The sequence below is a fragment of the Cyprinus carpio genome, chromosome A6 (genome assembly GCF_018340385.1).
Source record: "Cyprinus carpio isolate SPL01 chromosome A6, ASM1834038v1, whole genome shotgun sequence".
Taxonomy (NCBI): domain Eukaryota; kingdom Metazoa; phylum Chordata; class Actinopteri; order Cypriniformes; family Cyprinidae; genus Cyprinus; species Cyprinus carpio.
The window spans coordinates 2,470,019-2,486,415 of NC_056577.1; the positions used below are offsets into that span (position 1 = coordinate 2,470,019).

General features: G+C 36.0%; 1 protein-coding gene across 1 annotated transcript in view; it reads right to left on the reverse strand.

Annotated features, from left to right (window-relative positions):
* The window catches only part of LOC109082336 (neurobeachin-like protein 1), a 56,988-nt gene that overhangs the window by 34,287 nt on the left and 6,304 nt on the right, over positions 1 to 16,397 (reverse strand). Inside the window, 8 exon segments of the mRNA XM_042759165.1 lie at positions 2,859 to 2,965; positions 3,046 to 3,388; positions 4,618 to 4,703; positions 5,188 to 5,270; positions 6,391 to 6,518; positions 7,409 to 7,490; positions 8,997 to 9,158; positions 11,609 to 11,700. Of these exon segments, the coding sequence (XP_042615099.1) occupies positions 2,859 to 2,965; positions 3,046 to 3,388; positions 4,618 to 4,703; positions 5,188 to 5,270; positions 6,391 to 6,518; positions 7,409 to 7,490; positions 8,997 to 9,158; positions 11,609 to 11,700 (1,083 nt within the window).

Here is a 16,397-nt window from a genome sequence, read left to right on the forward strand (position 1 = left end):
ACCAGGGCCGGTCACTTATGGTGTCAGTATATTTGGATATGACACTCTGTGTTGTTAGGTCATGGTGCAAATGCATGCAAATATGAGTGGGTAATATAAGCAAAAATTTACCATTTTAAATATTACATTTATTACGATATTGTCAAACATTTTTGTCAATGTGTCATCATATAAATGTGATGGAAAAAATTTATCCAAATATAACTCAGAAAGTTAATTTAAATGTGAAACTAGTGACAGGCCAGTATTACACTATAATAATAATGTAATTTTAATAAAATGAAATTTAATTTCAGCAATATCATGTACATGTTATTTTCCGCTATTATGTTTTTAACTTTATAATATATTCATTATTATCTAAAGTCTAAATTTATATTATAAACAAGATAAAAATGTTTTGTTTTCCATTATTAAAATAGAGTGTGCATTTTATATATATATATATATATATATATATATATATTATATATATATATATATATATATATATATATATATATTATATATATATATATTTGTGTGTGTGTGTGTGTGTGGTGTGTGTGTTTGTGTGTGTGTGTGTGTGTGTGTGTGTGTGTGTGTCTATTTTTTGTATATATTATACACTTTATAATATATTAAAACTATTTTATACTCATATATTATTAATACAATACAGTATTTATTATTATTATTATTATTATTATTATTATTATTATTATTATTATATTTTTTTTTTTTTTTTTTTGTTTTTTACATCCAGGAATTCTGTGTAAATCTTGTAAAAATACACATTTCTCATAAAAGTAAATTTCCTGCATGTTATTTGCTAATATTAAATTGGATTGTTTATAATATATTTAGAACCTATTCTCGGCTATTAAATTTTCTTAAAATGTTGTCATGTATGTTCTGATGAAATACAAAAATAAACAAATTGTAATCATTAAAAATACAATTCCATTTGCTCGTATCAACGGTGTATCACCGATAAGTTTGGTTTATACGTGACTTTGTGACTCATAGTGACCCTGCTCAGGTGAGAGAGAGAGAGAGAGAGGACTGTGATCTTGTCCTGGAGTGGTCATGTGGGCGGCGGGGGGCGTGGTGTGCGGGAGCGACAGGCACAGGTGGGCGGTACCTGAATCTCACTCTCTCCTGTCAGTAACCTGTTGGTTAAATCTTTCTGGTCCTTGTCTGCAGCTGTGCACCTAACGTTAACCAGCTGCCGGACGGAGCCGACCGCAGCAAGCACAGACGGGCAGATGAGAGGAAAGTGCAAAGGGTTAAGGTTAAAAGATAGGATGTCAAAGGTCGTGACCCTAAGTGCCTAAATGTTCCGTCGCTAAAGGACAGAAACATGCATGATAGAAAGCAGTGCTGCAGTTCTGATACGTGTACATGCTGATACAAGGTGATAACTCTAGAAGCACAGTAAGACAGTTTTAATAGCCACATACTTCATAAATCTGAAACACATCAATATGCACAAAACAAACTGTTCTTTAAGGCAAAGATAAAATTGTAAATATTTGAACAAGAAACTGACTGGAGAGACAAATTCTGTCATGTGCACAAACACACAAGGAAAATCCTGCAACTCAACACACTGTCAGTTAAACGACAATCAGCAAATCTGTCTTTAGATTCTGACAGGATCTACAACAAACAAGGATATTCCTGACAAACGTTACAATACATAAGGCAGCAGATCATTAACATCCTGTAAAAGTCATACAGTGTCAATAGAGCTCAACTGTTGGGTTTTGGAAGAAGATCTTTTAGAGATCACATATCAATCTTCCACAGGAGATCTACCATGATTTTTAAGATAAGTTATGTAGTTAAATTATGTAGAAGTCAATATGACTGGACTAGAATTACCTGCTGAATATTATGTACCCTTAGGGAACTAATCTGCATCCAAATATACTTTCACTGTTTAGGATCAGATAATTATATTTTTAAAAGTGTAATAAACTGTTATAATTATATAATATATTTTTTCAGGCTAACGAAGGCTAAATTATTGTTCAAAAGTTTGAGGTCAGTAAGATCTTTTTATGTTTTAAAGAAGACTTTTGTGCTCACAAAGGCTGCATTTATTTGATCAGAAACACAGTAAAAACTGTTATATTGTGAAATATTAGTACAATTTAAAATAAGTGTTTTCTATTTGAATATATTTGAAAACGTAATTTATTTCTGTGATGTGCAGCTGAATTTTCAGCATCATTACTCCAGTCTTCAGTGTCACATGATCTTCAGAAATCATTCTAATTTGCTGCTCAAGAAACATTTAGGATTATTATCAATGTTGAAAACAGTTGTGTCGCTTTATATTTTATGGAAACTTAAAAAAAAAAAAAAAATTCAGGATTCTTTGATGAGCAGAAAGTTCAAAAGAACAGCATTTGTTAGAAACAGAAATCTTTTAAAACATTATAAATGTTTTTCCTGCCACTTTTGATCAACTTAATGCATCTTTGCTGAATAAAATAATTAATTTTCTCTTTTTTTTTTATTTGAGCATAAAAGACAGCAGTGGTGTTGTCTGCTAAGAAAATACATTATTAGCTGGGTTTTTGTGTCTTCTTGATCTATTCACAAAGGTTTATGGGAAGAGTACTGCATTTGTTTCCTAGAAAAAGACAAAAATCTCCCCACCCCAAACAGATTTTCAGATGCTTTTTTGCTGTGAATCAAATATTGATTCATCTGGAAAAGCTTTAGAAGACTTTCTTTGAAAATTTCTATGAATGCTCCCGAAACAAAGGGACCTGACAAAGTCATTGTTGAGCTCTATTTTGACTCAGAACTGAATAAACCCCAAATGCATGATGGTCAGGAAATGTGTTGTCTGTAGAGGAGCTCACCTTACTGTTCTGCAGGAGTCGGGTCAGATGCTCAAAGCAGTTACTGTTGAGGAAGATGGCCTGCAGGACGGGGCGGTCGCTGCACTCAAACATGTCCTGAATAGTTTCTGAGTGGAACGGAGAAAAGGATTCAGAAGAGAGAAGCGTCAAGGTTGAAGAACACGACACGAGTGACGAATCTACTCACCGAGCATGTTCACCTGTAACGCCACAAAGCGGCTCTCCCAGTGCCGAGAGCGGGGCGGCGATGGGCGACCTTTGACCTGCGCTGTGGCGGCGGGGTCCGAGTTGAGCAGTTTGAAGTAGCTCTCCAGCACGGAGCTGATCTCCACCTGTCTCTGATCGGAGCTGCTGGCCAGGAGCCGGTGCACCACCTCCCGCAAACAGCCCAGAGTCAACAGCGACTTCCTGTCAGGAGCCTCACTGTCCCAGTCCTCTCCATCTCCGCCTCCGCTCAGACACTCACCGGCACCCAACACTCCCAGCAGCACCTCCATCGTGGCCGGAGAGATGGCCAGCAGAGCGTTACGCTGTTGAGAGAGAAGACGATGTAAAAAGACACATAAAAGAGACAAGGAAGTACATCTTTTTGAACCTAAACCACTTAATGTACAGATTCCATTCAAGTTATTGCAGATCATTTTAGTGGGCCGCTTACACCATTTCAGCTAAAACAGAACAGATTGAAACAGAAAGGAGCGGCTTCTAGACACATTTTAGAAAAGCTGATTAACCATAATATGTTTGCAGATATTTAAAAAATATTATGTTTTAATATTTTTTTTTATGATGAAAAGTGGTGATAGTGTGTTTTTTTCGTTTTTTGATGTTGTGTGTCGGGGGGGGATGCCATTCTCTGTTTTGGTTTGTGAAACCCGCCCACTGCCAGTTTACCCAATTGTATTTCACCACCCCAGGTTGCCAGTTGGCGGAAAGCACAGCGTATGCAATTAGTCTTCAATTGTTTATATATTTGCATAAACAATTGTGACTGGTCTTCTTTTTTGCAATTATTTGCATACATAATTGCAATTGGTCTCAGTTTGTATATTTAATTGAATACTACACTTGTGATTGTTCTTTTTTCATGCATTAATTTGCATACAGAATTGGAGTTGGATTTCTTTTGTGTATTTGTTTGCATATTTAATTGTGACTGGTCTTTGTGCATTTATAATGAATTGTAAAAGGTCATTCTCTGTATATTTATTTGCATACTAAATTGTGATCAGTGGTCTTTCTTGCAATTAGTGTTTGTGTGTGTATAATATATTAGTAATTTTTCTTGCAACTATTTGCATACAGAATTGCAATACGTTTCCTTTTATGTAATTATTTGAATTCTAAATTGTGATTGGTCCTCTTTCTTCCAATTACATGCATACAGACATGCAATTGGTATTCTTTATTAAAATCATTTATATATAGAATTTCAATTCTTTTATGCATTTATTTGCATATTAAATTGTGATTGGTCTTTATTCTTGCAATTATTTTCCAGTTTGTGTGTGTGTGTGTGTGTGTGAGTGTGTGAGTGTGTGTGTGTGTGTGTGTGTGTGTGTGTGTGTGTGTGTATATATGTGTATTTGTTGGCACACCACATTACAATTGGATTACAATTCTTGCCATTTTTAGCATTCCAAATTGTAATTGGTGGAGATTTCATTTCAGCAGTTAACAGAAAGGGAACCATAATTTTATTTAACCATTTTATCTGAAACTTCAGCACTATTATTGTGCAGCTGAGGCATGATCTCACCTGTCCACCCGCGACGATGGCTCCAAACAGGTGCAAAAGGCAACATTTAAGACTGTCCTTCAGGTGCTCACTCTCCTGAAAACATTCTGAAACACACACACACACACGTGAATGAAGAGGAGTCTATTTTTCATGCAAATAACATGTCAACAACAAAAACATGCTGATTTTTTTTCTTGCATGCTTCCTGTTACACTTTACTGTCCACGGTCTTTTCGGTACAGAGCCCCTCAAAGGTTTTTTTTGTTTTTATTTTCCATTAATTTTCATTAGTTCCTCAGTACTGTAGACTAAAGTATCGAGAGCATTCCCTCACAGGTACACTCAGAAACAGAGTGACACTTCATGTCTCTGGCTTCAATGATCAACACACAGATAAGCAGTGTGAGTTTCTAACCACAGTTACACTGAGGATGCTTTGTTTAGAGAGCGCTAGTTATGTGTCATCGCTGAAGGCCAAATGATAAACAGCAGATTTGATCAGTAAATAAACAAGCCACAAGCCCCACAGGGCTCATGCAGAGAGAGAGAGAGAGAGAGAGAGAGAGAGAGAGAGAGAGAGAGACTTACGGTAAAAGAAGGGCACAAATTCTACAGTAAGCGGTGCGGCTTTAAACTTCTGTCTGCTTCTCTCCACAGCACTGAGCTGCCGTCTGCAAGAGCAAACCAACACAAACCAGTTAAACAGACCAATTACTCACACTTCATAGTGCATATTTAATTATTTGCATCATCTACTGAACCCCTCCAGTTTAGGGAGGAAGGAAGGAATAAATAAATAATAGTCAATGCATTAACCGTAATATATTAATTTAAATAATAAAACAATATAAAGGGTTAGATAACATTGAGAAAAAAAAAAATCAGGAGCCTTTTTCCCCCAATATGTTATTATTTTCAGTGGCATTTGTGCCACAAGCCCAGGTTATTTTCCCTATAATAACCTTTGAAACACACACACACACACACACACACAGAGAGAGTGGAAAGACGAACAGCCGTTCACAGAACTTGTAGAACCAGACTACAAGTGTTTATTGGTCAAACACAGCTGTGTTTTTCACTGTATATGTGTGTGTTCGCCTCATTTGACAGTGTGTATCTTCTGATTTGTATGTTCTTTTTTTTAGTGAAATATTTGGTTTGAATTGTATCATAATACTTTAAATTGAGATTCTTCACTGGCCTGTCATCAATGTGGTGTCAAATAACTAAAGTAACAACATTTACAAAGCATTTCACTGCAGACAATGTATTGTACTTCTGCGTGACAGTAAAAAGTTAAAACATTTTGATAAAAGATTAATAAAACAAACATTTTTTCTTTAAAATAACATGTACTGACAAATCATTCACAAGAAGGCCAGGAGTATTTATTAAGAAAGTAAATGATTTACTTTTTCAGTGAATGGTTTTGATTTAACGTTGACTCCGCTATTTTAAACAGAACAGCTCTCCAAACAACACCGGTTTATTCTACAGATCAGCAGCCTAAGAATGCCCTGTTCACTGTGCACCAGGAAACGTCTGGACTGGTACATGCTCGCACAAAGAAATTAACAATCGAGGCTGTGAAGTCCTCTTATTGAAGCATGACTGGCATTTGACAGGTGTGATGTTTACATACAATGCATTTTTTTTGCATGCAAGAAATGTTCACCGTTGGACAATTGGGTGAAAGTCTAGAAAGACGCATCGTGCCATCAAAGAGAAATATTCTAGTTATTTCTGAATAGCTTCAGCTGTGGGATCGGCATTGGTTGCATTTCTCACCCGTGAATGCGATGCCTCCAGTTGTGATAGGGATCATACAGACTCTCACAGAAGGCCAGAGCGTGACGGACAAACTCCTCGGCTTGTGTCTGATCAGCCAGCTCCTTCTCTTTCGTCTTACTCTTCAGCTAAACAGAGAGAAAAAGAGCTGATTTACTTTAATACTGAGGAGAAGAGAGGGAAAAAAGAAGAAACAAAGGACAATAAAGAGGAGAGAAAATGGAAGAGGAATAAATAAGAATAAGAGGAAAGGGGAGGAAAGGGAAGGGAAGAGAAAAAGGAAAACAGAAAGATGGAACAATAAAAAGGATGGAAGAAGAGGAAACAATAATAATAATAACTGTGGAATAATAATAATTCAATGGAAAAAGAAAAGAGAAAAAGAATGCAGGGAAAGGAAGAGGAAGGGGAAAAGAAAGAAAAATGGAAAAAGAGGAAATGACAGAAAAATGTAAAGAAAATGGATAACAAAAAAAGAGGAGATGAAATGGAAGAAGAAAATGCATTTTTTCTTTGTTATATTCCTGTCAAAAGGAAGGAAAATGGAAAGGAAGAGGAAACAACAAGAGGAAATTGGAAGAATAAATGACAGAAAAATAAAGTGAAAGAGGAAAACAAAAAAAGAGAGAGGAAATGGAAGAGGAAACGGCTCCTGTCATTTCCTCTTCACTAACGTTTTATTTTCCACATCCCTTTCCTCTAGTCTTCCTCAAGAAAGAAGAGAGAAACATGGAAATAGAAAAGTGAAGGAAAGGAAAGGAAAGGAAAAAGTAAGGAAAAGGAAAGAAAAGAAACAGGATATGATAGGGAAAAAAAAGAGATTGAGAAATAGTAGAAGAAAGGGGCATGGAAAAAGAAATAGAAAGAAAAGGCTGATGTTTTAATGTTGAGGATAAGGAGGGGGGAGAGGGGAGGAAGAGGAAGAAGCAAACAGTTTGACAACCATTAAATAATGGTGACGGAAAGTACAAAAATAGATGGATAAACAGAAAAGTTGATTTTGGAGCAAGTTCCAGACCTGCTGGATGTAAAGCGTTGTCATGGTGATGATGTGGTTTATGTAGGAACAGGCGCCGATCTCTTCCACATTTGACAGGTTCCTGTCAAGACACATCACACAGCTGTCAGTGTGGAGAAACTCTGTGTGTGTGTGTGTGTGTGTGTGTGTGTGTGTGTGTGTGTGTGTGTGTGTGTGTGTGTGTGTGTGTGTGTGTGTGTGTGTGTGTGTGTGTGTGTGTGTTTGAAGCTGTATTGGACAGACCGCCGTATGACAGGAGCATTCGTTCTATCTGTCAGAGAGATTCCCCTGCCACCCCATGATCATAAATCACATACTGACTGCTGCTGAACGCTACAGTGTGTGTGTGTGTGTGTGTGTGTGTGTGTGTGTGTGTGTGTGTGGACAAATTACAACATCTCACTGAGTGGACATGCATGTGAAATGTTCTCTGGAGAAGATAAAATTGCTCCGCTTCTGATCAAAAGTTTGGGGACAGTTAGATTTCTCAAATCTCTTATGCTTGCCAAGGCTGTGTTTAAAAGTACAGTCAAAACATAATATTCTGAAATATTTTTACAATTGATATGTGAATATATTTTAAAATATAATTTATTCCTGTGATCAAAGCTGTATTTTCAGCATCATTACTCCAGTCTTCAGTGTCACGTGATCTTCAGAAATCATTCTAATATGCTGATTTGCTGCTCAAGAAACATTTCTGATTATTATCAATGCTAAAACAGTTGTGCTGCTTAATTTTTTAGTGGAAAAGGATAATTTTCTATCCTTTCAATAGAATGTCCGAAAAAACATCATTTATTTGACTGTTACTTTTGATCATCTTTGAATTAAAACTATGCTGAATAAATTCTAAAAAAAAAAAAAAAAAAAAAAAAAAAATCAAAAAAATTACTGACCCCAAACTTTTAATTGGTAACGTCTGAAAAAAAAAAGTTTTTTTTTTCACTTTTAAAAACTGTAATATAAATCATAATAATAAATCATGTCTGCTTTAAGTGTGTGTGTGTGTGTGTGTGTGTATATATATGTACATATGAGTAGCAGCTGCCATTCAAGTAATCCTACACTGCAAAAAAAGCTTTTCTTACTTAGAGTTTTTGTCTTGTTTCAAATATCTAAAAATTCTTAAAATCTTAAAATCTAAAAATTCTTAAATCCAGAAGCATTTTCTAGACAAGTAAAAATTATTGTCTTGTTTTCAGAAAAAATAAGTCAAAATTTAGTGAGTTTTTCCTTATAACAAACAAAATGATCTTCTGGTGGTGTGGTAAGAAAAAATATTTTTTTTTGTTTTTGATATGATTTTTTTTTTTTAGCTGTGTTTTTTTTGGTGTGTAAGTGTTTTGAGGTTTTTGTGAGTGTGAACCACACATGAACCCTCAGCAGCAGGTGCTCGGAGAACTCATGAAACATTCAGCAGGATCACAGGTGTCCCGTTTCTGTTTGTACTGAGATTCAATGCACTTCATGTTTTCATAACAGACTCGATTTCCAAACTCTTTTACTTCAGTTAGTTTGGGTATTTAGCTGGAATACTGATCTGTTTTTTTTAGTCATGAAGTGTCTCAGTATCTCAGAGTCTGACCTGCAGGTGACGATGAGGAATTTGAGGAGCAGGAGCGCCAACGTCTGCTGCTCGGGCTCCAGTCCCTCAGACGCTTTCTGCACACACTGCAGCAGCTGCAGACGCAACACCTGCAGGATGTTATCAGGTAACAGCGTCATGACGGGCGGCGTCTCCTCCAACCTGCAGAACACAGGCCAAACAGTTAGAAAATAGAAATATTGTGATTTGGTTCACAAGCTTGTGATGCACGATTCACAAACTTGCATTTTAATTTAAACAAACCTGCAAACTTTAACAAACTTGCAATTCCATTAACAATTCACAAATTGTTACGATTCAATTCACAATTCCATTCTGATCTCAACTGGATTTGAAATAGATTTTATAGTCAACTGCTTGGTACATTACTATAATATTACAGGTTAAAACTGCTTTGTATACAAAAGTTTAAATCAGTCAGGTACATTATAACAACTTTTTAAAGATATAATTACATTTCAACCGGTTTGTTTTTTCAAATATTAACATTTAAGTGGTTTAGCTGTAACTTGTTTTCATGACTGATTTGTTCAAAGAAACATGAAATATGGAAGATAAAAAAAAATTATGAATTTTGTAATATATTACATATATTTAGCAAAATGTATATGCAATGTATGATTCTGCAGTCGTGACTGTGAAGGCAAATAATGCACTACAAGAGTGTGTTTTTCCAGCAACAGAAAGAGTAATGAAGCGTGAAGGAGAGAGAAGAATAAACCCATTACAATCTCATCTCTCTTTCTGTCTGTCGGTTCCTGGGTCTCCTCTCGCTCCGCATTACATAATGTCATGTGACAGTCTAAGCACTTCATGATCACATGACCACAGCTGGGAGAGCTAGAGTGATTTTCTCATGCCACACACTCTGCACTACCTCCGCATAAATCCTTCAACACTCTCCCGCTTTCTGTCCTTCAGCCTCTGTCACGCTCTTATTTCCCACTTTTATCTAGTTCGACCCTCTTCATTTTTCCATGTACACACACACACACACACACACACACACAAACAAACTGGGCTGTCTGGATTTTCTCTATATTGCCGCTCACTTGCATCATAACGTGACCTTGATGGGAGGGCGTCCGATAAATAGGGCTCATTATCCACAGACATGCATGTACATAAACAGACACACAAACATATCAATCATGTGATGTATCTCTAATATTAAATCATTAAATTTAGCTTGAATGCATACTTCCTGTCTAGTCTCAGCCTCATATTAAACACCAACAAACTACTCTCACATGCTTAAGTCTTAAGTAGGGTTATTGTCATTAATTAAAACTAGTAACAAAGTAAAATTTTTAAAGCAACATTTCACATTTTCATTTTAGTTTAAGTACTAAAATAACAAAAAGAAAGAAAGAAATAATAATAAATTAACTAATAATAAAATTTTTTACTAAAAATAACAAAAATTAAAGCAAAAACAGAAAATGTAAAAAAAAAAATCTAATTTAAAATATTAAGAAACACTATAATAGTATGTCAGAAAAATGATTTAATAATGGACTTCACACAAGGTGACATTAACTTGTAACAAGATAACTTTACCTTGTGTGAAGTCCATTATTAAATTGTTTTGCATTTTTTTGTGCCAACTTTGTTTGTTTTTTATTTTCCTTGTCGAGCACCCAATTTTTTTGCCTTTGACGTGCGTGCCTTGGTTCCGTCCTTACTAAAACAACACTGGACATATTGTGCACAAAAAAGGTCAGATTTGGCAAAAAACACAAAGCTCCAATCTGACTGGCCTCTTTTATACAAATAACTCCCTTTAAGGCAAGTCACTTTAGTCTGTGGCCATATTCATAATGCCATGTTTGTCTAAATTGCATTTCAAAAACATATTTTAAATAAATTTGACAACCACTGTATTACAGATTCTGTAGAACTCTGAACATGCTAATTCGTAGTGTCAACCAATATAAAATTGCTTGGTTTGGAAGTGATCCATGAGTACTAACAATGGACAATGGATCTTCTTCCATGTGACTGTGCCTTTAAGCTTAAAAAAAAAAAAAAAAAAAAAAAAAAAAAAAAAGATATTTTCAGACTAGTCTGGCTAATTCATTTGTGCATTCTTGAGTAAGAGGACATTTATTTCTACAGCTGCCATATTGTGTTGCTTTGCCTCTAGCAAAAAGGTGATTAGCTCCTTTAACTGGAGGCAGGACTACAGCCGCCATATTGAGCATTATGGTTACACCCATTTATATATATATATATTTATATGGTTACACCCATTTATATTATATATATATATATATATATATATATATATATATTTATATGCATAAGTGATTCAGGATGCAAATCTACATATTTTTGTATAACTGACTAGTTGATGGGCTGCCTTAATAAAGTGGACCAGACTTGATACTAACAGTCAAAAGTGTAGATATGCAAGACTTTAGCCCATATTTTAGTCCAGAAAAAGCTGAAAGCTTGTGACAAGGAACTGTGAACTTAATAAGCTCATTCTTTTCTTCTTTCTTCAGTTATTGACTTGATAATGGAAGGGTAAGTGCATCTTTGAGGGACAGATTGATGGATGAACGTATCTGGACTGTTGTAATGGTTACCTGGTTGGCGGTTTCTCGAAATCCACATCCAGACATCTCTCATAAGAGCCAATGAAGATCTCCAACCAGAGCTTCAGGTAGTCCGGGTCCTTCTGCGAGTTTCAGAGAACAAGAAAACAACAGAGAACAAGGAAGTGTTAATCATGGATGGAAGTATTCACTGAGATGCAATCTACTGCGAGGTGTACCTTTAGTGTTTGCATTCATGCATTTATCAAGAGTGAATAAGATTGCATTCAGGTACACTGTATTATCAGCTCATGCATTCCCTGGGTATCAAAACCATGACCTTGTCATTGAGCTAGGAATGCTTTTTGTTAGATAGAGTTATCTATCGAAGGTGAGTCCAAATGTTTCAGGTTAGCGGGTGGATAACATCAGGTGCAACACGAGACACCTGTCGACTAACAAACTGCCCTGACCACATTCCTACAGAAATCGCCAACCTGATACACACTCCAGCATTCCCCAAAGCAGACCAGACGAGCTTGACCAAGAACAACGCTCCACAATAAACCCTTTCACCCAGATTATCACGTGCAGAATTAAATCTCGATCAACAGCAATCTGATGAGCTTGTAGTGTGAGTTCATGAAGCATGTGACGCTGTAACTGACGTGGCTGGAGTGTAGCTCGACTCAATGAGGCTGCTTGTGTGGTCAATGTTTAAGCTGTGCTACACTCAGACATCCAGAACAGGAAATCATGCTCAAAAATTCCTCTCGATGAGATCATCAGAGCGCAGCTATGCACGTCCATGCCAAAAAACAACTGACCACTTGGAGAGATGGACAACACGACAGGAAAAGTCATCTGTTTTGGACTTTTCCCAAACACAAAAAACAAGTAGAATGTATTTATGCGTGTATGTGTGGAAAAGAAAAGCCCCATTCATTTGGGATCCAGTGGCAAGACACATGTCTATTGAGGTCTGGATCTGGCCAAAGGTGGCACACCCTGTTTATTTAGAGCTCACGCCACAGAACGAGCTCTGCCTTGCTCTCCATGCCCTTTCCAGCTGGAAGGGTGTGGGGCGAGTCGGTCACATCCACCTACTCATGCATGTCAAGCTCCCAATTAAACGATTAAGTGTTTCTTCTTCTTAAACTGGTAAACATTAACTTTATATTGCACACCCTGGGGGAAACGATTTTGATGTAACCTGCACACCTTGAGTTACTTGATTTGTTTGTTGTAAAATTGTCAAATTAAACTAATAAATGTAACTTTAGATTAAGGCATCTGATAAATGAGTACTTCATACTAACAGTATCTGAGGGTTTGTTTCAGAATGGTTGTGTATATAGACAGAAAACCGTCTGTGATTGGCTAATGCGAAGCATCACTAATGCCGGGCGTATGACCTACAGCCACAACACTGAGCTCACTCTAATCACATGGGCGAGACATCCTGTCCAGTTGACTTTTCTTCTACTGTGCAGCATATTCTCTCTCCTGTGATCATTTCCAAATCGGTTATCCTCTCTTTCAAGAAATACTGCTGGTTAAATATAAATCAAGCTTGGGATGTTGTCAGTTTCCACAGAGAATAACGCTGCCTCACCCCTTGATTTGTAAAAACAAATGAAACATTCATTTACAAGCCAAGCAGACAAGTGTTTAAACTCGTCTCACTGTCTGCACATGCAGAGGCTTCTAAGGCAGTGTTGTGTTAGCATGGTGCTAAGCTAAGAACAGGATACTATAACACCAGCCAGCATTTTTGAACTTCTGGTTCCATTGTCTCAAAATAAATGTTTTTTTTTTTTTTTTTTTTTTGAATGGGTTTTTAGATAACTGCCTGAAATATGGTCTGTGGTTAAAACAAGCAAAAAATTATGTTTTATTCCATGACATAAAATACATAAATAATAATCCATTTATGTTTTTCTAAAGCTTTTTGCGTCTTGAAAAAGATGGTTGCTAACAAATAGCTAAATGTGAATAGAGGGACATTAAACGCCTAAACAGCTAAACTCATTTACTCACTAGTTCACTTTTACAGCCTCATTTTGTTTATACACACAAATTATTTTAATTCAAACTTCCCAGTAGATTTTTTATAAAAATTGAAAGAGTTGTTGGAAGTTTAATGGTGGTGACATTGAAGTCACATGACTGTGGTGTAGTTCCAGGGATTGTACAGTTCTGCTCATAAGTTTACATACCCTTTGCAGATTATGCTAAATGTTAATAATTTTAACAAAATAAGCGGGATCAGGAAAATTGCATGTAATTTTTTATTTAATACTGTCCTCAATAAGCTATTGCACATAAAAGATGTTTACATTTACTCCACAAGACAAAATAATAACTGACTTCATAAAAATGACTTGGTTTGGCCCGATCTCAATTCCAATTTATACCCTCAATTCTAAATCTTCCCCAGAGTGTCAAGGGGTAGGACACTACTACTACACCGTTACACATCATCATGTCGTCAATAGCTCCTACAATATACACACACACACACACACACACACACACACACATACACCATGGTGTGTTTGAACACTGTTGTGCATTAGCGCTGTTTAATTACTTTTCTATATTAATGTGCTGCTTACATTTACACACACACATTGGAGCTCATGCAGCTCACTCACAAACATCCCTGAGCAATGAAACTTGTCAACGCTGCCCCGCGACTTGAATTAATAAAATAACTTCAATACTGAATTGCTACTTCAAGCAACGAGAGGATAAAGTTGCAGTTTTTGAAGCAAGTAAACTGAAAGTGATGCACAGACACTTGCAGGCGAATTCACACAAGCATCTTTCACCTCTATCTCAAAATGACCATATTTGAGAAAAAAAAAGGTTTGGCTATTTCTAATTCTTGGGGGGACTTGTGCATCTTCTGCATATTTGACTCCACTCCAACAATGATTTTAACATCCATCTTTTTAAACTGAGGACAATTGAAGGATCAACTATTTTAAAAGATGAAAACACTTACTGATGCTCAAAAGCCAACCTGATGCAAGAAGAGCCAGTATTAAGATTCAAGGGTATGTAAACTTTTGAACGGTGTCATTTTTATAAATTCAGTTATTATTTTGTCTTGTGGAATAAATGTAAACATCATGTGAAACATCTTATTCAGGACAGGACTAAATAAAAAAAAAATATTACTATGCAATTTTCATGATAATTATTTACATTTTGCATATTTTGCAAGCGGTAGGATATGTAAAAATTAATAGAAGTTGTGATGAAAAAATGTCTAAGAAGACTCATAAACTTGCAATAATCTAAAAGCTAAAGGAAAAATCCTACTGGTGTTTTGTTGAGGGAACCAAGATGATGCTAACTTTTAGGCTGGTCCATAAAATAACATCATCCAAGTAGAACTCTGACATAAGCTCTGAAATACAGAACACAAATGGTGGGTAAAATGGTCTGACTGTACTTAAAAAAAAAAAAAAAAATACATTATTTTTAGCATACTATAAAATAATATAAACTTAGTATGTTTTACTGATCTTGATGCATTGCATTTTGGAGTGAGTTTCTCCATGAAGGATGCATATTGTCTTAGAATTTGTCAGAAACAAGGTCGAACAATTATTATGCTTACTGCCTTCTTGTTGAGAATGTGCCTATGATGCCTTTAAATGCTGTCTAGGTGGGCAGCGCAATAGGTTCTGGAACAAAGCTACTGTTTCAAAGTATAAGCATAACACCTACTGTACATATAAACCTCCATGTTTTAGCGTGAGACATGAGCCTGTGCCCATGTGCTATCACCAGCTAAAAAAAGCTAATTCATAGAAATTACATAAGCAATAACCTGCATGCAATGCGTAACGCTTTAGTAAAAATGCAAGCTGTTTTTATACTCTGAAAGATGAGAAATGATTTTCGGTAGCAATCAACAGCATGCTAGTACACAAACATCAGCTTTAAAATAAGAGGAAATATTCTTTTAAATCCCATCTGACTTAATGTCACTCCAACAGACGCTCTCTGCGTTTATTCTCTCTCGTCCAATATCTTAGTTGTGCGTTTCAATAGTCAAATAATCCTTCACAACAAGAACTCGGGATCCTGTGAGGATCGGATAGGGATTGTTACCATGGTGATGAAAGCGGGTATTTGTGAGTGAGACGGGACGGCACAGGCCTGCACAGCACTCTCCAGTCGCTCGCGCTCTCTCTCACTTTAACACATTTTTCTCTTACTCACACCACTATCTCGGTTTTCTCACTTCTCTCACATGCTTAATTCTGCATCCCGCTGTGCTTATCTTCTCTCGCTCTCTTCTGAACACAAGACGAGACGGCAAAAGAGAAAGGACAACAAGGCAACTGAAAGCATCCAAGATGATTTATTTAGCTCACTAATGTCACGGTCTACAGATGTGCAGGCAGTTCTGTTTAATTAACATCTGTTTTATGAGCAATCGCACAGGTGTGCAGAAGATGTTAGGACAACAACTGGGAAATCTGTCCCGTAATCTGTAATAATATTTCACTATATTTCTATTTTTACTGAATATCATAAGTGACCCCAAACTTATGAATGGTAGTGTGCATAATGTAATTAATAGTTAATTTTAATGTGGGACATTAAATTTTTTTTAGCTAGCTTTATCTAGTCGTAATATGACGTAATATGGTATATGAAATTAAAATATAACATACATAAAATATAACATTGAACTTTTATTCAATATTTCTTTTTTGTTTCATGCATATTGTCATTTTTCAAATAAAACAAATTCAAATAAAAATTTGTAGAGACCTGCAGTATACCAAAGCACTGTAAAAAAATAAATAAAATAATA